Below are 26,080 nucleotides of genomic sequence, written 5' to 3'. Positions count from 1 at the left end.
GATAATCAGACAGAATATCTGATAAGTATATTAAAACAGTATCTACAGTGCTTTATTAATTATAATCAGAATGACTGAGTGTATTGATTATCACTCACAGAGTTTATATACAACAACTCAAAGTATATCAGCACAGATAAAACTCTCTTTGAAATACTTACTGAGACTTATCTATGAATGATCTTGATAAATCTGTGAGAGTACACTATAGAGTGTGATAATATCTGTGAATAGACTGAGAGAATTCAGAAGATCTGAGAGAAAGTCTGTAAATTCTTAAGAAAGACTCAAGAGTATCAGAAGAGATACTATGACTTTAAGTATATTATAAAAAGTTTTAAGAAAGATAATAAAGTCTGACTGAGTCTAGAAAATATTATTATATAAAGATCTAGTAAGAAACTGAATCTCTTACAGACAGAGTCTTATAAGATTATGAAGAAAATTAACTCACAGTTCTATAAATTAAAACTGTTATCTGAGTTACAGATATACAATATTTTTTATATCTCTTTACTCTATAAATATAAGAAATTTTCAGAAGAGAATTCTGTGACTTATCACTCTATCTATAAAATACTAGAGAGTGAAAGAGAATATCAGATTAAAGAGATTATTAACTTAGAGAAGTGAGATTATAAGCTCTGATTTAAGATTCAGTGATAAGAGTATTCTGATAAGATAAATAAGTTCACTTAAGAATTATCTGAGTAGATAAGATATCTGCAGAAGCTAAGATATAACTTTTATACTGTGAATTCTGATAAGTTAGAATAATATAATCTTCACTAAGAATCTGATTGTGATAAAGATATTAATACTGTTATTTATAAACTCTAGTCTATAAGATGATGAGTTTCTACTAAGATGAACAGTTCACAGTGTATATAAGAGAAGAAGAAATCATATTCTTATTAAAGCTAAAAAATAAGAAAATAAACAGAGTTATAAACATAATTTGAAGATTAATAAAGAAAAAATAAAGAAAACTTAAACTTATATTCTTAATATCTGTAATACTCAATTCTCTTATAACTATCAATTTCTCTTTTTAAAGAAATAGAGAGTATTATATCTGCAGTACAGACAATTATTGTATTTAATATAAAGACTGTCAGAAATGCACAGACTTCAGAGAAGCTGAATATCAGAGTATATATAATTACAGCAGAGTCTTGAGAACTGACTATCTATATATATAATCAGATACTTCTTATAAAGTTGTATTCACTCTCTCAGTTATACTGAAGTATTCAGTCTGAAAATAATTAAGATATGAAGAGAGAGCTTATCTACTCAGATTAACTTTTATTATAAATTCATGATATTTATATTATCTTGATTACTCAGATTTTATAAGTACTCAGAAACTTATCTCTCATTAATAATAAGATTATGAAAATGCACTGTAGTGTGAGAATCATTGATAGAGAATCTAGACATATTCACATATATCTGATCAGTGATTGTATAAGCAGAGAAAAGATAATCATAGATCTATAAGACTGCAGAAGACACTGATAATATCAGAAGCTTTACAAAAACTGTTAGCTAGAGTCTGTAAGAAATTACTTATAAGAAGACTTACAGTAAAGAGAGAAACTGTATTACTTAAAGTTAGAAACTGATCTGAAAGAGACAGAGAATTGACTGCTGATCTGAAGATCAGATACAGTGATAGAGCTGAGAGAGATAAAGATACAGTTATAAGTAGCAGTATCTCTGCTTCATCAGCTGATAAAAAGTGATTAGAGAAGTTATAAAGATATTTATAAAAAGCTCAGTAGTAATTAGATATTATTTATAAAGAGATTAAAATTGAAAAAATTTTTTTATTCTTAAGAAGTTCTTGAATTAATATATAAATATTATCAGAAACACTCTCTCTCTATTATCTGAGTGAAAACACTTCACAGATAAATAAGAATACTCACAGTTTATAAGAATAAGAGCTGTTATAGAAAAAGAAAAAAGAAGATGAGATTTTATAAACAGATCTGAGATATTTATACTACTTTAGAGAGATTTACTTTCACTGTGAATAATTCTATAAAACAGTCAGATTACTCTAGTAAATAAAAGTGATTATAAATTATAGATCTGAATCTTTCTATATAACTATAAAGAGTGATTATAGACTGTAGATATCTTAATTCTATAATTCTACAGAGTTAATAAAAGAATGAAAAATTCCTTATAATTCTACAGTATCAAAGAACAATGATTTATAAGAATAAGTAAAAGATTAACTTATAAATGTTTCTCTTTAATAAGAATAATCTTATAGAGAGTGATTTATCTGTGAGATGAATCTGTATAATAATTATATAAGAATCTTATAAAAATAATTAAGAGTCAACTAGAACTCTTCTATATAAAAGATATAAGATGAATCTGTATAATAGTCAGAGAAGAATCTGTAGATTATAAAGAATCTTACAGAATAAGAAACTAAATAATAGACTCTTTTCTCTTCACAGTAATAAGAGATTTTTTCTCACTGAGATTTTTTATAGATATAAAGAATTTTTAGTAAGTATCACTGCAGTGCTGAGCTGACTATGAAGTCACTCAGTGAAAGGCTTCATGAATGAAGTCTTAGAGAGAGAGGAATATGTAAGAAATCTCACTTCTCATAGATTCTTTATCTCTATTTCTATCTCTTATATAATCAATAGAGCTAGCAGCCCTTGACTACACACAACTATATAGACTGAAGTTCATGAATACTATTTATAACTCAGCTTGAATACTATTATACATTTGATCTCTACATTTTATCTTTCTACTGTGAACACTTCTAGTAGTTAACAGTACATATCACATCAAGCTGCAAACACCCGAATAATCGCCTGCGAGCACTTATTCTTACATCTAGACACAGTCACATGGTCAGTCTAACTGTGATAATGTATATCAACTGATTCTATATTTTTAGCAGTCTCAGTGTAATTAGGGATTAATTGTATATTCAAATCATCAATTGCTGCCTGTATAACTGCTTTGTGATGCATGTTGTGAGTGTTTCAAGATGGATGAAAAAATGAAGATTGAGCGGGCGTTGGGTGTAAGCGGGCGTTGGGTGGGGTGGTTGATGCATACAAGAGGTTTTCAATTAGGTAACTTAACTAGATGAATACAATATTTACAAGGCCTATTCCACAGCAGCGCCGAATCGTGGCATCTATGCCTATATAGGAAGGCCGTGCGTACTAAATATTTCATGCGACTTGGCGCTGCAGGATCCCTCTATTAAACACATGTACTCTGTTGCCATGAAAACACGCAGAATGGTAGAACGTGGGTGGGACTGAGAGTGTTTTCTCTCCTGGTCTTGCTTGTCTCTGATCTCCGACATCATTCATGAAGTGGCGCCACCAGACTCGGTAAAGTAGACCGTGAGGGTCAGCCCAGGTCTAGCACGTCTCGCTGGAACACTTGTGACGTGAGAAGGTCGTCGCAGGTGATGTTTGCAGGATGAGGAGTCTAACAGCTCATTCTTCTCACAGCGGGATGGGATGAGGTGGTGCTCAGGAGCTCTCTAATCTTGACCAGTTCTCTTGTCTCCAACTTCATCTTTTATTTACCTGTACGCCCACCACGACATCGTTCATTGAGGCAGTATGAGGAACCGAGCATTCCAGCAACCCAGATCGAAGATAGATTTCAGAGTTTTCTAAGCAGCCATTGTTGAACGTCTCTTGGTGGATAAAGAGGATGGATAATTAATCTTCCAACCTCAGTATCATTTGTCAATGTGTGGTTGACCCTACGTTTGGCACAGGGCGCGATTGTCGCTTGATTCCGTTAAATGGAGCTCAATCATCTCTACGGCAAGGCCACCGGACAATCGATGCTTGACTGCACGCATAGCCAGAATTAGAATGGGGATTCCCTGCTCTGCTGAAGTGCTACCGCCAATGAGAGCTCACGACAAGGGACCAGAATGAATGTTTTCTTCTTCGAGGCATCCAATGTGTTCATCCTCCCGCATCGCAGCCTTGTGCTGCTATTCCGATAGGTCCCTTTACGGAATGGCAGGGGGAAATGATACATCCGAATGTATACTACTGTGCTTATCCACCAATGGGGCCGGCACAACGCATCAAAGAATTGAACACGCATACTCCTCTTAATGTGGAAAAGAACATAACAGAAGCTCTAGGGTGAGGCCTCCAATGCAGAATTTACTGTTCCATGCTACAAAAGTTCATTTTACCTACAACACCCCGCATTTTGGAAATGATCGCTTTTGTGATTGGACTAAGAGGCGGCTCGGAGCATGTAGTTGGAGGGGTTCCCAGAGCTCTTTATATATGTGCCTACCCGAGGGAGGAGCCATCAAAACTTGCCAGCGACTCCGTCCTCAAATTACAAGTCTAATTGCTACACCCACTTCTCGTACAGATTTGCGTTGAGATTGTTTCTTCAAGGTTTGGACCTCCAATTTGGCTGTAATGGGGCTCAACAAGAAGAAGAAGAAGGGGAAGAAGGGGGCTGCAACCTCGAGTGACCTTACATCCAGTTAAGCTAACTCTAACCCTGGTAGCAAGTTTATACACGCTGCTGACATGAACCCTACTACTAGAAAATGAAGTAACAGCTGCACAGCTGAATGAGACAGCAAACCCTCTGACTTTGGCTCAATATGCCACTGTCTTTTCCACTGGGGCCCTTTCCCAAGTTAACCTACCTCCTATAGCAAGCTCTTTTGAAACGGAACCTCCTTCTAATTCCGCCTGGAATGGGGTAAATCCTCCTATTGCCTCCAACCCCTATAACACAGAGAGCCCTACGGTCCACGTGGCAGATGGAGGCGACACCTTTATTTCCTCCAGCCCCTACGAAACAGATATTGTTCAAGTTCATGTTGGCCCCATCGGTGGCCAGAGAGCCTTTCATGTCCACTTGGGAATTCTGAATCAGGCTCCATCACTAAGCAGCAAGATAAATCCTACGACTTGTTCTGCCAGAGAACATAATAGTATATCCCTAGTGAACACAGATCCCGGGATTTTCGAGCTCGTCCTAATGTTCCTGTACATCGGAAAGTATCTAGACTGTCCTTATCCACCACTATTATTTCGTTCACTAGAGCGGAATAACGACAATCAATGGCCTGGCGCCGATATGGAGTTCGAAATGCATTCTCTCCTTTACTGCTTTGCCCAGGAGTATAAAATGGACGAGCTCTCTGCCCTTGCACTAATAAGCATTGAAAATATGACACAAGTGCCTTATTTGAATGTACTTGACGTTGCGAAGAAAGCATACCCGGATGCCGACAATGATGACGCGTATCGCGAGAGGTTCCGGCATGAGACGAGAGTTGCGATGAAGGAGAATAAGGATCTCATCAGGAAGCCTTGGGTTCTTGATGTGTTCAGGAATGAACATGGAAATTTGACTGTTGACCTGTTCACAACCTTGACGGAGCCGCTGCGATGCGACAGTGAAGCCAACAATAGCGAGACTTCACCCCCAGAGGAGCCACTCAGATCATCTCAATCTGATAAGGGGAAAGAGGGAAATGTGCATTTGAATGGTGGCAATGCAGATTACTGTACTCAAGAACCAACAGCAGCTTCGGTGGTGGGAGAGCCTGCCCTTCCCGGCCCCGAGGAAACTATCGCCGAAGATATCCCCGAAGTCCCATTTGAACAAGTTCCTGAACCACCGGTCTCAGAACCGGAACCAGAATTAGAATCCGCCAAGGAGCCTGCTGACATCGTTTAGCATGCAGTTGATGACGGGTGGGGACTCTGGGGAGGCGTTGAACTCAGGAGAAGGATGAAGAAGAAGCCCAAGAAAAGCCCGGAGCCCGACCCAGGGCTAGAGCCAGAGGGGGCTCCAGTAGAGGAGTCCCCAGTTGAACCTCATGATTGGTCGGGATGGGGCACGAAGTCGTTGTTGAACCAGGCCCAGAAGCCGGACACGGACCAGCAGACGACCCTACATCCACCAAGAAGAGGCAAGAAAAAGGGTAAGAAGAAAAAGATGATCGAAGCCCCAGGCTCGGAACCACCGCCAGCACCGGAGCCTGAAGTCCACATCGACCGATGCGCTTTTCCCGATGACCTAGCGCCAGACGAGCCTTACCCACCCGACGAACCCCTAGCCATCAACGACCACCACCACCACCACAAACTAGAAGAAGAGCCTCCCCCGCCCCCTTCCCCTCCCCCTGAAACCCTCTGGCCAGCGGACCCAGAGCGCCCCCCAACCCCCGAAAGTCCCGAAAACCCCTCCTGCACCTTCATGCTCGGCGATGCAGATAGCCCGATATCCAAGGCGAGGTATTTCAAGGAACCGTGCAGCCGGCGGAAGCGGCATTTGACCAGCGAGAGTTATTGGATGGATTGTGTTCGGTGTCGGGCGGAGCTGGGGAGTATTGCGAGGGGGATTGTTGCGGGGAAGGGGGGTGGTGATGGTGATTATGATCGGGTTGATGGGGAGAAGGGGGAGGGGGAGGGGGAAGGGAGGTGGAGATGAGGGGGGAAGGGGATGTGAGGTTTAGTTGTCAGATTGTGAAGACTATGATGGGATAATTTCTTGGTTGGCCTATATTGTGACGGCTCTTTTGTTTTGTTTCTACCTCTCGACCTTCCTTTTCTTTTCTTTTTCATCTTAGTTTTTTCTTGTCCAATTGTTATGAATGATGTGGAGGAGCGCGATAATGATAATAATGATAATGATATACGTTCCATCCCCTGTCCCGGAGCGCTGAAGTGAATCAATCATATTCACTTCCTACAACCCCCCATTTCCAAGCTCTTCACACCCAGATCCAGCACCTAAGTAGAATGAATGTACGGAATACCGCCTCCTCAGTTCCAATTCCAACAGTGATATAAACAAGTATATTAGAATATATCTATATGTACATGTACATATCAGGACGGCAACCCAATGTCATCTTAGCACACAACTTGTGTGTGATTCTGGTTGGCTGTTGATTGTGCATGTAGCAAGATCTCTCTCTGATCGATCTGCTTTTGATTATATATTATCTTATCAAAACACTCTGCAGTCTCAGGGATCAGATCTTCTATTTTAAAATTCAAACTCTGGGATGCTGCTGTGTGACTAATATCATCTTAAATAATAATAAGATAACTGGTTCATATGATAGATCTTAATATTCTAGTTAACTTATCATATAGCTAGCATTATTTCAATTAATCGAGCTTTACACCTTTTACATACATGTAAATCAAAGATATTTTCAACATGCGGGGAGATGGAGATGATATAAAGTGGTGGGGAGATTTGGCTTGAAAGTGAAGAGAGAAATAAAAATAAAAAGTTAAAAAGAATAGGAAAATCGTATAATAAAAGTTAGTCTATTAGGCGCTTCAATCAGTCAATCAATCAATTAGTCAATCGGTCTTAAAAAAAAAAAAAAAAAAAGAAAGAAAGAAACATAAAAGCGTTAAACAGAATATGGCCAAGTGCAAAGGGGAATCATCATGCATATATGCAATCAAAATAAACACCGTAACCCACGCGTACAACCAACAGGTAAGTTAGTGGAAAGAACATAACTCCAAAAGGGCAAAAGTAAGAAAAAAAAAAGTGGGAGCGGGGGAGGGAGGAGTAGGAAAAACATCAATATCTCAGCCATTTGAAATCCTCGAACTTCGCATCAAAAACCGATAAAAACATGAGAGAGAAAAGGAAAAAAAGAGTGAACTTGGAAATGTTAAGAGGGCTTAGAGCTGGCCCTTCCAAATAGCACCAAACCTCCTATTAAGTAACTCTTGAATATCCAACGAGCGCCGCGAGGGACTTGGGCTTGATACATCGCCGCTTTCTTCCGCCGCTCGGCCTGCACCTCCTCCTCCTCCATTCACAAAAGCTTGACCATTCCCCAACTCCACCTCCTCCATCTGCACATCAGCACCGTCTCCACCTTTCCCTTTCCCCCGTCCACGCGGCGCGCTCCTCCGATCCAACAACTCCTGCACCTGCATCTCCCTCTCCCTCTCAGCTTCCATGTCCGCAACATCTCCACCGTTCAAATCCGTCATAGTCTCCAGACCAGACTTCTTCCCCCGATCCCACCCCTGCTGCAGCTCCGATGCCGCCGCCTCCTCAAACCGCTTCCGAATCTCCAAATCGCCCTCGAACTCCTGGAAGTGATCGACATCGGTCGGGAACAGCGCGACGCGCAGCGTCGTCACGCATATCTCGAAGAGAAGCACGGCGACCACGGCGAGGAGCAAGGTAACCCACCAGAGCAGGTTGCGCCCGGTGCGAGGCAGGAAGTTGTCGCGGACATTGTAGATGGCATCGAGCGCGTAGCGGCGCGAGAGGATGATGTTCCAGAGGAACCAGCCGCCGATGGACACGATGATGACGATGGCGGCCATGACGGTGCGGTAGCGGATCTCGAGGAATTGGAGTTTTAGGTTGATGATGATCACGCAGGCGGTGTAGGTTAGCAGGCCCATGGCGAAGACGCGGTTGTCGAGGGTGAAGATGGCGCTGCCGAAGAGGCCGTACATGGTGAAGTAGACCACCATGGCTTCGCAGCTGCCCATAAAGGCCCAGCCGAGGTAGAGTTTGACGTTGAAGCCGCCGTTGCGTTGGCCCTTGGTGTACAGTTCGGGGACGGCGAGGAGGGTGGAGGCCGCGAGGTCCTTTTCGAAGATGCCGAGGAAGATGACGGGGAGGGAGGTGAAGAGGGTGTTGAACATGCTGAGGGACCATGATTCGTAGAGACTGGTCCCCGTGTAGCCATTCCAGCGCTGGTACAGGGCTTGCGTGAGGTAGAAGACGGTTTCTTTCCAGAAGGTTCCTAGCGTGTATTTGCAGACACGGATGTAGTTCCAGCGGCCGTGGACGAGGAGGAGCTTGAGCAGGAATCTAAACTGCGCGATTGAGTAGTCTGATATCCTGGCGGCTTGTAGACCCTCCTTGCCGGTAATGCCAATGCCCACGTGCGCCTCCTGAATCATAGCGATATCATTCGCACCATCCCCAATCGCAAGGGTAATGGATCTCTTCACCCGCTTCCGAATCGATCGCACGAGGAACGCCTTCTGCTTCGGACTCGCACGGCAACAAATCACAGAGTCGGCGAGGATGGCAAGATCAAAAAAGAGTTCCTGGAGTGGCGCATCCGCCTCGACGGTCGACAGCGTCTGCCCATCCACCACAATCACAGAATGGGCACAGGCACCCCTCACAATCTCACTCGTTGTCTCCAGGATAACCCGCTCGACGTCCCCGGCATCATGGTCCAAAATCGTCACGGTCGAATAATCCTTCACAAGCCGACACGAATTGCCAATGTTGATCGCAGTCTCCCGCTTATCGCCCGTAAGCATCCAGAGCTTGATATTCGCCCGGCGCAGCTTATCAATAGCCTCCGGAACGCCCTTCTGCAACTTATCCTCAATAGCAGTAGCCCCGCCCAACTCTAGCTGCGTCTCAATCTGCTCGCCCACCTGTTCAATCTTCTCCTGCCGCCCGACCAAACTCGTCGTCGCTTCATGATACCTAGCCTTCCACTCCTGATAATCCGCTTCCTCAATGAAGCGATAGCCATACAACAGCGTCCGCAGCCCTTCCGTCGCAAAGTCATTCAGATGCTGGAAACACCGCTCAAACACCATCGCCTCATTAACCACCAACGACTCCTCAACCAAATCCTCCGCGCCATCGTCCGTCTGGAAGGACGCGCGGTACCGTTCCTCTGAAAGAGCCCCAGACGGCCGCGGGGAGAGTTGCATAGATGGGCGTGGGCTATAATAATAATCATCATCGCCATCTCTCAACACCAGACCGCCATCCGTCTCTCGGTCCCGCAGCCAGACATCGATACTATCCCGCAGCGACGAGCGGCGCTTACCAGACACGCTCGACCGGCGACCAGCCGCGAAGCTAGGACGGCCAATACTCATGCTGGTCTTGCCATCCTTGCGGTGGGCGTGTTCGCTATTGCGCCTCATGACCTCTTTCGCCTCCAGCGATTTCCGCTTGTTAGCGCGGTTTTCGATCTCGGCGACTTTCTCTGCAGCGAGGCCAGATCGTTTCAGCAGGCCCATGACGGTCGAATCAGCGCCCTTGCAGAAGAGACAGATGCGCTGGTCGGGCATACGGACGACGATCGACATGCGTTTCCGCACGCTGGAGAATTCAATGATATCTAGGATTTCATAGACTTCTTCCTCTGCGACAGGCTCTCCGTCTTCGTCCTGCGCGGTCGTTGATAGTCGAATGGTAAGCGAGTTGGGTTGTCTATCCACCACCAGATATCCCATCTCCTTCGCAGCAGTGACCAGCGCAGCCTCATCCGGCGAAGCAGCTTGGAATGAGATATCACCATCATCATCGCGCTCCGGTATGCATGTGTGGCATAGCGCGAGGGCGAGGATGAAGAATTTCGCCTTGCGCGCGAACAGGGTATGCGGTTTCTGCTGTATGTATTCCAACATCTCCACTGTCCGGCCACCGTGATACATTCTACCCCTCCTATTCGACCGCCAGTGCGTCGTTGTCGTCGCCGTCGGTGATGAGTTCTCCTCCTGCCTGTGATTTGACACACCGGACTTCCGCCCAAATGTTACTTGGTCATATGTGGACGATTTCCGTGAGGAAGCCTTCTTCTCCTTGCGTTTCTTATGCAGGAGCATCTTGCGATCCGCGTCTCGGGCTGCTTCCTCTTGTAAATCGGTGTCGTGCAGCCAGGCAGTTCCCGCAACGCTCATTTTGCGGAATTTCATGGAGTTATTCGTCAGCGTGCCGGTTTTATCGGAGAATATGTAGCTGTTGTTATTTAGTTAGCATTTATCTTTAAACGGGATATTCCGAGCGCAGCCCCCTGCGGGAGGGGGAAAAAAATAAACGAAGACAAGGAAGAACATCATCCATACCTAACCTGCCCCAACTCCTCATTAATCGTAGATGTCCTCGCCTCCAACGGTGTATCCGATTCGACATCATACATATCGATATCATTCAGCAAAAAAATCTGCGCAACCTTCACAATCTCCAAACTGACATACAACGAGATGGGAATCATGGTGTTAAACATAATGATAAAAGAAGTGAAGATGGGCCCAATCGAGACGTCTGCTTCCTCCAGATACCACGATTTATCCTCCACGTCGCGCGACCAGAACGTATACGCAATCGTACACGCGGACGCGAGCACGACGACGAACAGCACAATGACGGCCACGACGCGGTTGACCACCGTCTGCAGCGCCGGCGCCTTGATGCGCGGGTTTTTGTTCGCGTTCATGCGTATCTTACACTCCTCGCCGGTATATATCACCATGCCGAAGGCTTCGTGGGTATTGCGCAAGATGCTGCCGCGGTAGATGACTTCCGAGTTGGTGATGGGCAGTTTCTCCTGTCCGACTGTGACATTGCCGTCGAATTTGTAGAGGTCGATGTTGGGGTCTTCGACAGCGAAGTGGATGGATGTGTTGTGGATGATGTCTTCAGCTGTCTTGCATGTTTTCGCGACGGGGCGGCAGGGTTGTTTGCTTTTCAGGTTTGTCTCGCCATCTAGCGCCATGGTTTCGATGTATGCGATTCCGTTCGGGTCGTCGGCATGGAGGAGAACTATATCTGCTGGGGCTGGTTGATCGCGGGACAGTTTGATGACGTCGCCCACTTTGATATCTACCCATTTGGTAGGCGCCCAGTATCCTGCACTATTGGAATATGAATCAGTGTCTGTGGTGGAGGTTATCTTGGCTTCCATGGCATCCGTAGAAGTTGTGCTGGTAGTCTTAGAAGTGGTGGCAGTGGTGGCGGCAGTAGCATTCGAATTTGCATTGCGGGCTCGTAAAATATACGCAATGCGGTTATTCTCCTCCTTATCCAACCGGTAGCGACGGAGATCATCAATCCCTTCCTTCCCCATAGAAATACCAACAAAAATCATAAGCGGAACAAAAGTGGTGAAAGTGCCAGTGGTACTGAGACCGGGTATCATCTGCAAAATTGAAACGACAAGAAAATAGAAATTCGCCAGCTTGGAGAATTGCGCTACGAGTTGGCGGGGGAAGAAACTCCATAGGCTATATCGGCTGGATCGGATATGATTGCTAACGTAGTACTTGCCAGTCCGTTCGTCGATCCGCGGTTCTTGTCTCTGTACATCGAGATCGATATGGCGACCATCCTTGCTAGGTGGGATTTCTTTGATGCGAAGTACGTGCTTTCGGAAAGCGTCTGTAACAACTTTCAATTTGCCCACCGCTAGCTCATGGGTAGCACGAACTTTGCATGCAGCAGCTCGTCCCGCTGAGTACGGCTTCCTTTCCCTTAATTGAGCCTTCAGGTCCGAGAATGTGGTAGATTCTTCGTCCTTGGAACTCGTAGGGAAAACGACTTCCTGGCCTGCCCCATGCTGTATCTGTGGCTGAGAATGGACCCTCGACAGAGGCTCACCGCCCGCCGACAGCTGGTGACGTAATTCAATATTATCCGTCTGGTCATGCTCCGACTGGTTGGCAATGTTCCGGTTAAAAATAGCTCGTCGTAGGGAATAGCCCCGGTTCCGCGTTGCGGGCAAAACGAGAGGAGGGGATTCGTGAAGCGGCGGAAGGGGGTCTGTGGGGGAAACGGGGGAAACTGGAGATATCCACTGGCCGCTACTCCGCAGTGACGGGCTTCTTTGTTTCGAAATGACACTGGGCAAGGATGTGTCCACTCTAAGGCCCAAACCCGCAGCACGCCCGCTACCACCACCAACATCCCTCCCAGCGCTGTCCTGCGATTCCTCACACCTGGGACTTGGAGGAATTGTGTTATCGGGCGTGCGCTCTAGATCCACCGAAAAGCGCACTCGAGCCTGAGACGGCCTCCTTGTATCCTGGGAAGAAGCGCGATCTGTAGTGTCGGTATGTGTACTTGCACCGATATCTCCCGCATCTCCAGTCGTCCGTCCTCCTCCAGCATCCTGAAGCAGAACCGTCCCATCCTCCTCTCTATCCGCACCACCCTCTCTCAAAATACTGTCTCTCAACGGCGATCTCGATGAAGCCCGGCGAGGCAGTCGGGGCGAGTCCAACCTTCCAAGTCCGGGGTTATTTCCATCGCGCCCCGCCATCGGGTTGACGCCCAGCTATGATACAGTGTACCGGCTTCCTCCGCCAATATAAAGAATCTCCGCTAGCAGGCTTATATATATATATGTAAGTATATACGTATATAATGCACGTCCGTCTCTTATATCTTTAGCAGTAGCCCGGAACCAGCCCTGGAACGTAAAATGGACGGGCGGATCGGATGAAAAAGCAGTAGGTAATTAAGCGGGGTGTGAGACGACTTGCGATGGATAATTTAATTGAATATACCAAGGACAAAACGTGTAAAGGCGGTAGCTAGGGAGAAGTTGAGCGGAGTTAGAATCATCGTTGGAAGTGGCGCATTTGGTTGGTGGGCGGGCGGGGAGAAGGATATTGAGGAACCAGTGGACGTAGCGACTTCCGGTAAAATCGGTTTGGCAGTGGACAGTCCTGTGCTGTACAAGAGGGATGATAAACTTCAAATTTACAATAGAAAAAGGCAAGTAGCTGTTACTCTTAGAGGGGTGTCGTATATACAGAAAAAGGAAGAAGGCATGGTGGTAGTGGAGGGTGTGAAGATGGTTCGAGTCTGGGACAAAATGATAACTAGTTATAGTTAAAAATGGCCGTGCGGAATAAACAGCGTAGTGGAGTGGAGTGAACTAAAAGTTAGTTACATGTACTACGGCAGCCTATAGTGACATTTGAGTCAAATGACTTTTTTCATGTTTTTCTGCTGTAAGTACTTAATTCCACTTATAGACACTCATCAATAGAAATTTATATAAAAGTTTGCCTATAAGCAAGAAATATCTCATTTTCATTCTAATTAATTACAAGTATTAAATGTTCATTTACACTTGCTTTGCTGCTTGTATAACTCTCTCTATTAATTTCACTCTCTATCTTTACTTTCTCTTATTATCTTCTTCACTTCTTTCATCTTCTCTACTATTATTACTATATCTATCACTATAATTAATAAAGTAATTAGTATATTTTAAAATATATAACTACTTACAAAGTTTATTTTTTACCACTCTGTACTCTGTATATTTTTAATTAATAAGCTCTGTTTAATTACAAATTGAATGAATATGATTGATGCGTGTACATGGTAACACTAGTATAAAATACTCAAAAATACACATTTGACTCAAATGTCAATATAGGCTGCCGTAGATACAGAGTAACTACATGTACTGATACATACAGAGGCAGAGAAAGAAAAGATTTATATAATTACATCTACTTATTAACAATTAATATTAATGATTGAGTATGTCTTATTATAAACTTAATATTATTATTACTTTTCATTAACAATATAACTTTAATATTCTTAATATATTAAAATTACTTTCTTTATTTATAAAAAGAATTTAATTATCTGTATCTCTGATACTTATTAATAGATTTACTTATTAACTATTTAAAATCTCTTTATCTGTATTATATTATTATTTAATAAATTATCTCTGTATATATACAATACTAATAATTAATCTATTGTTAATTCTTTTGAATATTATCTATTAAGCTTTAATTTATTAATTTATATTCTTAATTATTATTATACTTTCTACATTATCAAGTGTTTGAATAATTAAAAATAGTCTTTTTGAAAAAAAAACTTGATGATTTTATACTTTAATTATCATTTTAAAAGCATATTGAGATAATGAAAAGTTACTATATAACTGACTTACTTATTATAATGAATATATTACTTATGAAAATAGAATTTTCTCAGTCTTCTCTGAAAATTAGTAGTAAAACACTATTAAAAAATCAAAATATCTGTATTTCTCTAGAATTATTTAATATTATTCAATACATATTTTTTTCAATTAAATATTATTCAAATATGTGTCTTTCTTATCTTTATTATTAATATGTTATCTCAACTCTGTGATTTTATCATTAATAAGATTATATATTTTCTTAAGAATAATTATATATCTGCTGAAATTATATGAAGTATTGATTATTATCTATATATATTAAATTCAATGAAATCTTCACTGTTTTGAAACTGCTAGAGAACTCTGTTCAATATATGATATAAAGTCAAAGATTATATCAGATATCTCTTCAATTCTGAAGAGATTTAATGAAGATTTTGAAGCTTTTTTATATTATACAGTTGAGAACTTTATAAGAGAAAAAGATATAAAAGAATATTTCAGATTTACTTATATAGAATAGTATTATAATAATTAGAAAGATTCAGATTATAATTCATTATAATATAAATTTAGAAGTGAAAGTAGTATGAGATCTATTCTCATCACTATAAATAGTGAATAAAGATGATTTAAATTTCTGCAATTTTATCTGTTATAATGAACTTTTTAATTCATCTCTTATAATTTGAAATATACTCTTGTCAATATTCATATGAAGCAACTGTTCCCTTGTCAATCAATTGAAGTATTCATCAAATTGAGGTATTGAACTACTTTGAATTGGAGATGAAACAGCGGATTCAATGAAAGATTCAACGGCGGATTCGATGGAAGATTTCAACAGTGGATTCAATGGAAGATTCAACAGTGTATTTGATGAAAGATTCAACAGCGGATTCGATGGAAGATTCAACGGTGGATTCGATGGAAGATTTCAACAGTGTATTCGATGGAAGATTCAACGGCGGATTCGATGGAAGATTTCAACAGTGTATTCGATGGAAGATTCAACGGCGGATTCGATGGAAGATTTCAACAGTGGATTCAATGGAAGATTCAACAGTGTATTTGATGGAAGATTCAACAGCGGATTCGATGGAAGATTCAACGGTGGATTCGATGGAAGATTTCAACAGTGTATTCGATGGAAGATTCAACGGCGGATTCGATGGAAGATTTCAACAGTGTATTCGATGGAAGATTCAACGGCGGATTCGATGGAAGATTTCAACAGTGTATTCGATGGAAGATTCAACGGTGGATTCGATGGAAGATTTCAACAGTGTATTCAATGGAAGATTCAACGGTGGATTCGATGGAAGATTTCAACAGTGTATTCGATGGAAGATTCAACGGTGGATTCGATGGAAGATTTCAACAGTGTATTCAATGGAAGATTCAACAGTGGATTTGATGGAAGATTCAACAGCAGATCTGGATGTGAATGATAATGAGATTGTGAATTCAGTTCTTCTATTCCTTTCATCATATATTTCATCATCATCACATTGATTATCTTACTTGAGAATGTCATATTGAATGAAGTTGAAACTGTCAGAGCTGAAGAAGAGAATATAATCACTGACATTTGAGAGATCTGTATAGAAGAATTGATTGTAGAAATTATAGATTCATTCTTCTGATTCTTCTTCTTCTTTCTACTCATTAATCATTTTATCATCTCTCTTATTCTTTATCTCATTGATAATCACCTGTTCATACAATCTGTATGAGATATCAGACTCAGATGTAGAGATTCATGAATATCAAGAATTCTCAGACTGAGTCTCTATATTCTTCTCATCCACCTGCTCCTTCATCTCATCATTGACTGGATCCTCTCCATTATCCAGAACTTCTGGAACAGGTAGTTTGAGGAGACTGAGGTGCAGGATAGAAGTCTTTGTACAGGCTTGTGAAGCAGCAGGACGGCGGGTGTTGCGAGACATATTGAAAAAAGGGTTGATTGATATATGTGGATTTGATGATAAAGATAAGAAAGACGCATATTTGAATGATATTTGATTGAAAAAGATGTGTATTGGATGATATTGAATGATTCTAGAGAAATGCAGATATTTTGATTTTTTGGTGGTGTTTTGCTACTAATTTTCAGGGGGGGCTGGGAAAATTCTGTTTTTGCAAGTAATATGTCCGCCACAATATAACTTATGCTTTTTCCTGTGAAAGCTTCCTTTTATCTAAACCTCGGGCGGGGGTCAACCTTAAGGATACAGGCACAGAACTACTGCTGGGGACTATGCACATACGAAGACGAAGGCGAGGAGGGAGAGGCAATCTGGGTGAGGGCTCTGTTGATCTCTTCTTCGCCTTCAGGAGTTTTGCGCCCTTGATGGTGAGAAAAATGAGGTTAAGGTTAACTAGCCAACCCTGATAAATGCGTGGTAACAAGTGTCAGATTTCATACTTACAGGGTGGATATAACATTAAATAAAAATAAGAATGTAACTTATCTGATTTAACATGTGCTGACCCCTGATCATTTTCATAGTACTGTACATGTACTGTACATGCTGCTGCCGGTTTTCCACATCGGACTCCGATGCGGACACCGACAGGACAGAGAGCCTTCTTCTCATTCTCATCCTCAATCTCTCTGCTAACCATCCTGACACAACACAAGAGGAGACAAGACAGGATACCAATTTAGATCAACTGGATCTGACTATCTCTATCAATACCCAGCATAACCCTCGTCATTCCCATGTCATCGATACCAAGAGTCTCAGACATGCGTCTGTCTCGAGCTTCGGAGTTGCAAGTTTGCCAGCACAGCCTCAAGCATTGCCCTGCCTTTGCCCTTGCCCCTGGACCCACCACGCGAATCCAGATACGAGCTCCCTTCCACACAAGGCTCCAAGGTTGCAGCATCAGAGACCTCCAGTAATAGTGGATAACACACCCAGGTTTTAAGGATGGTTCAGGAGTGCGATGCTTAAAAGTTCGCTAGTCATTTAGGCGTCAAATCGCTGTCACTTGTACATGTACAGTACAACACATTCTGCAGCATAGAGGTTTTCATCTAGGTATCAACGATGTGCCAGGCTTTTTAAGAAGGTTTTATACAGATAATATCGACTATGTCAAATCAGAAAAAGTGAATTAGAAAATTCAGTGTCACTAAGATGGAAATTTTGAATTTTGATGATATTTGATCGTAAATTGATACATTCAGAGAAAGTATCAGAGGAGTTCATCACTGCATTATTAAACACATACAAAAAAAAAAAAAAAAAAAAAAAAAAAAAAAAAAAAAAGAAAAGAAACATATCATGAGAAGAGACCCATCATAACATGGCCCAAAAGGCACAAACACACAAACAACTCAAGGCAAGAGCCCATTTTCATCAATCTCTTATAGAAATTTGAAGGGAAACACGCAAGCTAACTAACTACCCCCCTTTCACCTCCTTGCCCCTAATACCGCGGCGGCGCACCTCCACCGCCATAACCCCCCTGCGGCGGATACCCACCCTGCCCGTACCCTCCATGCTGCGGCGGCTGCTGACCATAACCCCCCTGCTGCGGCGGTGGCTGTTGGCCATACCCTCCCTGCTGTGGTGGCGGCTGCTGCTGCTGTCCGTAGCCGCCATATCCGCCCTGTTGCGGGGGCGGCGGGGCGCCTCCGGCTCCTGGGTATCCGCCGTAGGGCGGTTGTTGGCCCTGTGGGGGCGGAGTGCCGTATTGGCCTGGGGGTGCGCCGTATTGGGATTGTGGGGGCATGGGGGGGTGGCCACCGGCGGAGGGGCGATTGGATTTCTCGTCTTTGGTGTCGTAGGAGGAGTCGATGGCGCCGAGGATCATTTTTGTGAGCTGTTTTTAATTGGGAAGGGGTGGGGTTAGTTGGTTGGGTTACTTGGGGCGGGGGTTTTTTTTATATCTGTATAAATGTTGGATTGGTTGGGTAAGGGGGGGAGGGGAATTACTTACCCATAGTTCTGGGGTTAGGTCAACTGGAGGGTTGGCGCGGGACATTTCATCTTGCTCGACTTCAAAGTCTGTTTTTTTAAATAAAATAAAAATTACCCATTGTTAGCAAACGATGTTGATTTAAGCTTTCGAATGGGATTGGGTTTAGATATTGTCTTTAGTTAACACGTACTGGATGTGCAGTCAATGAGTTCACCAATACCAGGCTCCTCGTCGAGTTTGCTTAGGAATTCGCGCGCTTTCAAGTCATTCCCAACCTGCGCAAACTGGAAGGAAATAGCGCCAGGTCCATACTGCGGGAGTGCTCTCAGTTCGGAGCTCGCGAATCGAATAGCATCGGATACGGCGCCATGCCTTTCTCCAGCAGGCTGTCCATCGGTGATGGTAATGACCAAGACGGGTTTCTTCAGCTGACCAGCTTTGGCGGGCGCGATCACCAACGGCTCCAAGACCTTAGCCCTCAAGCTGGATCCCATTGGAGTCAGGCCGGAGAACTTAATGGTACTGATGAGGTGTTCGATCTGCTGTTCATTGCGGATGTTATCTCCCTGTAAGTCAGAGTTCATGAAGCGAATCTGGATGCCGTCGTCGTCAAATAGCGTTGCGGCATAGGTGACGCGGCTGAGGATCAATTTGAGATCCTTGATGCGCTCGCCCCCTTCTTCAAACTGCATGGAGCCGCTGTCATCGATAAAGAGAATGACATCGAACAGGGCGAGTTTGAGGATATCCTGCCCCACTTCACGCGGGACACGCCATGTGGCGCAGAGCTGATCAATCTGCGTGGTAACTCGAGAAGCAATTTGATCGAGGACAGGCGAATTGGGTGGGTACATTGCATGAAGATTCTTTTCCTGAATAGTACTCATGAGGATTTGCTTATAGGCGGCAATCACATGGGGTCCAGCTTGGGGAGGCGGGGCGCCATATTGTGGAGCTCCCTGGGGAGGATGCCCCTGAGGGGGATAACCTGGCGCCGCCTGGGGAGGATATTGCCCTGGTCGCTGTCCCTAATTATAATGATAATAGGTTAGCATCGTCTCATTAAATAATAATAATAATAATCATAATAATAATAATAATAAATGACATAAATAAACTTGAATAATTCGCAAATAATAAAACAGCAAAGATAAATAGTACACAGGCATAGGAAATCGACGAACGTATGGGGCTTGGCTCTGTGGGTAGGGTTGCTGCTGTTGTTGAGGATACTGCTGGTTGTAGGATTGGCCATAAGGGGTTTGTTGCGGAGGCACTCCATAAGGCTGCTGTTGTTGCTGCTGTCCATAGGTAGGCTGTTGATATGGCTGTTGGTATGGCGAATGAGGTGGTATTGGTGATATACTAGGTTGGTGGGGTTGTTGAGGGTTCTGATATGGCGATGGGGAAGCAGGGTGAGGAGATCCCTGGTAGCCTGGAGCTGGAGAAGGAGTCGAAGTTATCCCTGGTCGTCCATATTGATGTTGGTATTGTTGTTGTGGCGGTGGTGGTGGTGGTTGAGACGACGTGGGGTAAGGGGGTTGTTGCGGCGGGTTCGTGTAGGGCTGTCCAGGATACTGTTGTTGGCTAAACGGACGATGCATGGTAACGGGGAAGCAAAGAACGGGAGAATTCAAAAAGCGGCTCGTTTCCAGGTGAGATTTATTTGTTGAAAGGAAGGCCGATGGGCAACAGTAGACAGAAAAGGACAAAGATGGGAAGCAGATGAAGAACAACAACACGAGATGACGATGATGTAGTTGAGAGGAAGCAAAACAATATTGGGCAGGATTTTATTTTTCGTTTTCTTCTTTTTTAACTTATCAAAGCAACAGGAAAACTAGCGCGGGGTGGGTGTTGGCGACTGGTAGAGAACTGTGATTTGCTTACCGCGGGAGGTGGAGTTGGTGTCGGGCCCGGATACGCCTGGTATTGCTGGGTCTGTCCAGGCTGCAACGGAATATGGCCAGTCAGTCAGCGTCAGAAACTCTCGTACACAGCCAGCCCATGACATCAGTCAGAAGCTTCCACTTCGCCACAGCATATGATATGATATGATATGATAATTTGCTATGTTCATGGGCAGTACTTACATATGCGCCTGGTTGACCCGGTCTAGGCGCACCTCCAGCGGGCGGAGGAACACCTGGATATCCTGACCGCGGGGGAGCACCTCCAGCCTGTTGGGCCGCAGCCATCTTTGAAGCGAGCTATATAATCCATCAAGGTTGTCAGTGTCCATTTCGATGCCGCGTGCAGTTGAAGGAGAGGACGATCAAAGTGTAGACAGGAAAACTTCCACGGGTCGCAAAAAGTCACGGAGGGGTAATGGGTAATGGCGGGGTACGATCTTTAGGAACATTCCAGGGGCATGAACTTACACCCATGTTGAAGTCTGGGAGAGTCGAAAGTCAGTCCTAGAAACGAGAGGAAATGGAGAGCGCGAGGTTTACAGAATGGTATATGGATGGGGGAGAGGAATAGAGGGAGAAAAGCAGGGAATGGGGCAAAGGAGGGAGAGACAGAGCGTGTTAAATATATAAAAAGAAGACTGGCTGGGCTGGGAGGATATTCCGGCGAGAGCCCAAGCGTGACATTGATAATACGTGTTTTACCGTAAATAATAATCATATAACTTTATATCTACAAACAAGATTCTTCGAACAGACAGTCCTTGAACGGGGTATCACCACGTGGGGATGGGATAGTAACATCTGATATGTACTGTATATTTCTCTGTTCAGCCGCACCATATTGCAAACACCACTAACAACAGCCCGTAGCCCATGATGTCCCCCAGGATCTGCCTGTCCCCAACGTATACAGCACAGTATAATCCAATCTGTCATTCATCAGAGGAAATACGCTGCATAGCCACAGCGTGCACAAGCCACATTAGTTATGTCATTGCCGTACTAACGAACTTGTTGGCGGGGTTCTGCACCGCCCCATTGTTGAGCCTATCAACAGGGAGATATACATTTCTTTCTTTTCACAACGACAACAACAACAACAACAACAAAGGAGCAAATGACACACTCATGTGCTGCATGGTGTCTGGAGTTGTTGCTGTTGCAGTTGTTTTGCAGAACGCGTTAACTCCCCAGGTAACTATTATATAGCTGGTTGGTGGATTCTACTTTCAAGGCTGACTTTATTGTTGAGTATTCCTGGGGTTTTGCATTCCCATATTTCACATATTAAGAGAGTGCGGATGCAGTAGATTATGTCAACTGAAAGAATAAGAAATCTCAGCTGCACTCATCCATTTATTATTCCAGAATGAAAAGGTATGATGAGAAACTCACCTAGAAGAAAATATGTCATCTTTCCATGCACAACTCTTCCAAAACTGGGATACTTGTTTTGGTGCATTCTTAGTCTCTGTCAAAGAAATGCAGGAAGATGAATACTAAAAACCAAGTGAATCAAACAAGCATAAACACAGCAGTCTTTATTTTATCTTATCAGCAGCATCAGGTTGCTACCCAGCCACAAGCTAACATGCATAAGATTTCGGCAACCCGAGAATATTCGCGAATCAGCCGATCCTTGCCTGATTAGACCCCCTGTGCTTACGGCCAGCATTTGGCCCTCACTGACAATGTATAAGAAAACTAATTTAACGTCCTACATATGTCGATGTAAACCTTCCTTTATTGGTAACCTTCCCTCTATATCTCTACATACATTGTCAAGCCGGGCTATCTGGGGGTTTAATAATAATAGTACAGATATGCAACAACCGTGTATGGCTTCTGCGGGGGTGGAAACAAAATCGCGAGCGTGTCAACTGCACATCAACGAACAAGCAACGACATCGACATTCACCATATCCCCACAGAACCCCATTGTGAAGTGGTGTATGAACCGAGTTAGTACGTTATGTTTTAAACACTTTCGGTGCCAAAATATCGCGATGTGCACCTTGAACGAAGCATTGCGAAACCACGACTATGAGGAATGTACGGGGCCCTGGGCTACAACCTCCTTGTCAGGGGAGGGAATGCACAACTTCTAATGTTTGAACCGCTACCGTTACTCACTGCAAGAGCAGGCACAAACCTCTCAAATACAGCTGATAACTATATTGGTTTCCCACAGGAGAAAAATCAGGGGACACTTGGAAGCAACCCCCGCGACGTCAAAAGTTTTAAGGCAGAAAGGCTCTGGGACAAGTTGGCAATCTTCCTCCGTCCGGTCTTCTCTGATAAATGGGGGCTTGTTGAAGACAATGCCCCTACCTGTAGGGAAACAGGCTCCTGGGCGGGGTTGGTAATGGGCAGAGGGAAGTACTTTGGCTCACAACTAACCATCTTTTTACCCTCATCAGAGCAGATTTCTGGGCATTTTTTCTGTCATTAAGCATATTATGTTAGTAACTATGCGTTTCTGCTTATTCCCCTGCCGCCCGTAGTTGTAGCTGGGGGTGAGAAGGGTTGACATTTGTTTGACTAGTTGCCTGTTGGTGATTGGGGGCTGGAGGGTGAATAGATATGCTATACATAGAGAGCTATAGATTTGGGCTTTATGGGATAGTTCAGATATGAAGCTATAGGAAGAAGTAATTGCATTCTTGAAAATTACTCCTGGTTTTCCCTTGTCTAGGAAATATTACAATTCGTTTCCCCGTTCTACTGGCTCTAGGTTGCCAGTGGGAAAAACTGGCAGGGGAGGCAGAGGACGACATCAACAAGCCAACCGGCGACTAGCGAAACGTAGAAGATATATATATAGACATGAAGTATCTAGATACACCATTCGTCCATCTAAAACAAATGAGATAACAAGGAAATAATAACATAAATCCAAAAGCAAAGCAACGGTCATCACTTCTTTCCCTTCCCCTTTTTCTTCTTCTGATTCCCTCCACCCTGACCCTTCGCCTGGATAACAGGCGTAGAAGCAGCCGACTCCTCGCTCTTTTCATTTACGACACCACCCTGCGTACGCTCCGCGGCTCTCTGCTTCCCCTTCTTCCCCTTCGGCCGATAACTGGAGCGATCACGCAATGGTAACCAGCGCTCTGGATCTGGCTTTTTGTTAGGATCGTAGTCCTTGGGTAACCGTGATTTGCGGACTCGTTTCTTCGTAGCCTCTTTCTTGTTAGCATCGTCAGCTGCCGGGCGCTTACGACTACTTGCTCCCGTGGCGGGAGCAGAAGCCGTTGGTAATATGGTGGAAGTTGTGGTGGAGGGGATTCCAGCGGCTTCCAGGGAGGAAACGTCGATGTCGGCAATTAGATCTTGGACGGGTGAAAGTTTATCTACGGCGGAGCTAACTTTATCAGGTGACGTTATGGCGTACGAAGAAACGTAGCCTGCGGTTGCAAATTGGTCATTTGGATGGGCGGTATGGAGTTCTGTGAATATTTTCCCTGCCAGGGCAAGGTCTGTGGGCTCACCGGATGTGAGGAGCGAGGAGCCCGCGGCGCGAAGGAGAGCGGGAGATTTGTCAGAACGCGATTGCCAGTGTGATGCGGCTTTGGAGAGTCTGTCTTTATGTGGCTTTTGCGCCCTTGGATTTTATATAGGGAAACTAGGATGCCGATGAGGCCTGGGTTGAATCGGATGTCTTTATCTGACTCTGATATCGATTGGTCAAGACGCTTGAAGAACGCTTCTAGGACAGAGATGGCAGAGTTAACGTTTCTAGCTGAAACGTATAATTGGATGAGAGTGAGGACAAGACCAATGTCATTCGGTCTTTTCGCTAGAAGAGGAAGTACTTCTTTGAGACCAGCTTTACCTGATCCGTCTCGGGCGTGAGAGGCAATGTTGAAAACGGAGAGGGCGTTGATGTCAGGCGATGTGGTAGGGGCAGGGTGTTGGGAGAGAGCCTTTTCCGTCGATCTTTGTATGCCTTCGAATTTGCGGACGAGAAGATCTACCACAAAAGAGTTCCCGGTCAAGGGTCGACTTTGAAACGAAAATAATCTATCGCCGTCTATTGACGTTGGGATTTGATGGAATTGTTTGTGTAGTATATATGGATTTGATTGAGCTTGGGAGGCAAGAAGGATGTTATTTTGCGCGATTTTTTTGGTTGAAATCTCAGGGATTCTGTTGGAAATGTTAATATCTATGGTCAAGTCTGTAGTACAGGGGTAATACATACTCAGCTATGTTGATTTCGTCTGCCAGACTTTTAGCTTCGTCGGATTTTCCTTGCTTTAGCGCGATATATAATTGCTGAACTGCAATAGGGAGAAGCTCTGCCACTTTATCTTTAGGTGTAAGATCCTCGGACGATTTACAAAGTTCTGCGGTTTGATCTGTTAGAGATTTGTTCGGAGGTCGCAAGGGAAAGCAAAGAAATGCTAACCCTTTGCTCGTCTCAATAGTACTTCTCCTGTCTCTAGTTCTCCTCTCCCTATAGCGCCGCATGCCACATTATAAGTCGTTTCGAAAGATTCGAGCTCTTCCCGACTTGGTCTTGTATTGTCCACCTGACTGGCCAGTCCAGACCACTGGAGCTGTGCGTCCGCAGCTCGTGAATTGATTCGCAGGTCATTTTTCTCCCCGACAAACGCTGGATTCTCTGTAGATAGCTCTTTATAAACTTCTGCGGTGCGACGAAAGTTTTCCGCACGATATGTCTGAAAACTATGAGCGACCCTTCAGTGGAAGCAGTGTGCGGAGTTCGAACAACTTTCACGTACCGCTTGGGCTTCAACATGTTTCCCCCCTCTCCCGGTCCCGGCACTCGCGGCCAGTTTTATCGCATCTTCTAATTGCCCGACCTTATATAAAGCGTAAGACCATTCCAGAGGGACTTTCTTTTTCAGCGCATCCCCGCCATCCTCGATCACTCGAATCGCATCTTCGAAACGGTCCAATTTGACCAGGGCAACAGTTTTTACATGGAGGGCATTGAGATCGTTTTTGGACGTTTTCAGTACCGCATTGCAAGCTTTGATGACTTCTTCATGGTCGTCGATTGTGCTTCGCTGAACCAACGCACTGATGCTCTGGGTCGCCATACGGAGAAGTTCAAGGGCTGTTCAGGCGCCGCACTGGCTCCCGAAAAGGATTGTTTAAAGAAATAAAAAAGAAGGAAGGTTGGCGAATAATTTTAAAATCTCCCGACACGATCTTAAAATTGTAATGTATGTAAATAACTTCCGTTTGGTTCAGCAGTGTTCGCTTGAACTCCCCGCTGATGAATTTCGTCAACAAATTGGAGTTCAAATCACGTGATATTTAAATGACCGCATCGGGCAAGCTCTGCGAACATCCTTGGATCATCAACCTTCATTTTGACTCCCATAATCTCGCTCCTATATACGAATTCGTCCGAGGAATATACAGGCATGGAAAGCGTACGGTGGATGAATGCCATACTGATTAAGGCTTGTCATAATATTCATTTCAGCCTTTACTTTGAAATCACACTCGACTTTACTAAAAAATAAGTAAGGCCATTTTC

The 26,080-nt window shown here is 44.0% G+C and overlaps 8 protein-coding genes across 10 annotated transcripts; 4 read left to right on the top strand and 4 right to left on the bottom strand.

Annotated features, from left to right (window-relative positions):
• Positions 1 to 4,457: 4,457 nt before the first annotated feature.
• Positions 4,458 to 5,736, top strand: BDCG_05802 (uncharacterized protein; the record flags this gene model as incomplete). Its single annotated transcript, XM_045421498.1, has 2 exons — positions 4,458 to 4,524; positions 4,589 to 5,736. 2 exons carry the CDS (start codon positions 4,458 to 4,460, stop codon positions 5,734 to 5,736), a joined length of 1,215 nt encoding a protein of 404 aa, XP_045277369.1.
• Positions 5,737 to 5,790: 54 nt separating this feature from the next.
• On the top strand, positions 5,791 to 6,492 carry BDCG_05801 (uncharacterized protein; the record flags this gene model as incomplete). The annotated part of the gene is made up of 1 exon (XM_045421497.1): positions 5,791 to 6,492. One exon carries the CDS (start codon positions 5,791 to 5,793, stop codon positions 6,490 to 6,492), a length of 702 nt encoding a protein of 233 aa, XP_045277368.1.
• A 603-nt stretch (positions 6,493 to 7,095) lies between these two features.
• BDCG_05800 (phospholipid-translocating ATPase) lies at positions 7,096 to 13,652 on the bottom strand. Its single transcript, XM_045421496.1, has 2 exons — positions 10,881 to 13,652; positions 7,096 to 10,773 (listed from the first exon to the last, which is right to left on the bottom strand). Exons 1-2 carry the CDS (start codon positions 13,070 to 13,072, stop codon positions 7,713 to 7,715), a joined length of 5,253 nt encoding a protein of 1,750 aa, XP_045277367.1. The 5' UTR covers positions 13,073 to 13,652; the 3' UTR covers positions 7,096 to 7,712.
• Positions 13,653 to 15,502: 1,850 nt separating this feature from the next.
• Positions 15,503 to 16,167, top strand: BDCG_17202 (uncharacterized protein; the record flags this gene model as incomplete). The annotated part of the gene is made up of 1 exon (XM_045426346.1): positions 15,503 to 16,167. Exon 1 carries the CDS (start codon positions 15,523 to 15,525, stop codon positions 16,165 to 16,167), a length of 645 nt encoding a protein of 214 aa, XP_045281410.1. The 5' UTR covers positions 15,503 to 15,522.
• A 318-nt stretch (positions 16,168 to 16,485) lies between these two features.
• Positions 16,486 to 16,668, bottom strand: BDCG_17201 (uncharacterized protein; the record flags this gene model as incomplete). The annotated part of the gene is made up of 1 exon (XM_045426345.1): positions 16,486 to 16,668. The coding sequence occupies one exon, from the start codon at positions 16,666 to 16,668 to the stop codon at positions 16,486 to 16,488; it is 183 nt and encodes a 60-aa protein (XP_045281409.1).
• A 176-nt stretch (positions 16,669 to 16,844) lies between these two features.
• Positions 16,845 to 17,933, top strand: BDCG_17200 (uncharacterized protein). Its single transcript, XM_045426344.1, has 2 exons — positions 16,845 to 17,124; positions 17,232 to 17,933. Exons 1-2 carry the CDS (start codon positions 17,118 to 17,120, stop codon positions 17,651 to 17,653), a joined length of 429 nt encoding a protein of 142 aa, XP_045281408.1. The 5' UTR covers positions 16,845 to 17,117; the 3' UTR covers positions 17,654 to 17,933.
• A 37-nt stretch (positions 17,934 to 17,970) lies between these two features.
• Positions 17,971 to 22,086, bottom strand: BDCG_05799. Of its 2 annotated transcripts, none has more exons than XM_045421494.1 (6): positions 21,961 to 22,086; positions 21,034 to 21,885; positions 19,837 to 20,862; positions 18,843 to 19,680; positions 18,671 to 18,738; positions 17,971 to 18,553 (listed from the first exon to the last, which is right to left on the bottom strand). In XM_045421494.1, exons 3-6 carry the CDS (start codon positions 20,254 to 20,256, stop codon positions 18,158 to 18,160), a joined length of 1,722 nt encoding a protein of 573 aa, XP_045277366.1. In that variant the 5' UTR covers positions 20,257 to 20,862; positions 21,034 to 21,885; positions 21,961 to 22,086; the 3' UTR covers positions 17,971 to 18,157. The 2 variants fall into 2 exon arrangements, with proteins under 2 accessions (XP_045277366.1, XP_045281407.1); XM_045421495.1 differs by having other exon boundaries at positions 19,837 to 20,602; positions 20,746 to 20,862; positions 21,034 to 22,058.
• Positions 22,087 to 22,997: 911 nt separating this feature from the next.
• BDCG_05798 lies at positions 22,998 to 26,039 on the bottom strand. Of its 2 annotated transcripts, none has more exons than XM_045421492.1 (4): positions 25,314 to 26,039; positions 24,977 to 25,250; positions 24,770 to 24,914; positions 22,998 to 24,714 (listed from the first exon to the last, which is right to left on the bottom strand). In XM_045421492.1, exons 1-4 carry the CDS (start codon positions 25,632 to 25,634, stop codon positions 23,949 to 23,951), a joined length of 1,506 nt encoding a protein of 501 aa, XP_045281405.1. In that variant the 5' UTR covers positions 25,635 to 26,039; the 3' UTR covers positions 22,998 to 23,948. The 2 variants fall into 2 exon arrangements, with proteins under 2 accessions (XP_045281405.1, XP_045281406.1); XM_045421493.1 differs by having other exon boundaries at positions 23,137 to 24,714; positions 24,977 to 25,257; positions 25,314 to 25,789.
• Positions 26,040 to 26,080: the final 41 nt, after the last annotated feature.

The sequence above is a fragment of the Blastomyces dermatitidis genome, assembly GCF_000003525.1.
Source record: "Blastomyces dermatitidis ER-3 genomic scaffold supercont1.6, whole genome shotgun sequence".
In the NCBI taxonomy this organism is placed as follows: domain Eukaryota; kingdom Fungi; phylum Ascomycota; class Eurotiomycetes; order Onygenales; family Ajellomycetaceae; genus Blastomyces; species Blastomyces dermatitidis.
The sequence above is the reverse complement of the archived record's forward strand: the minus strand, read 5'-3'. Positions and strand labels throughout refer to the sequence as shown.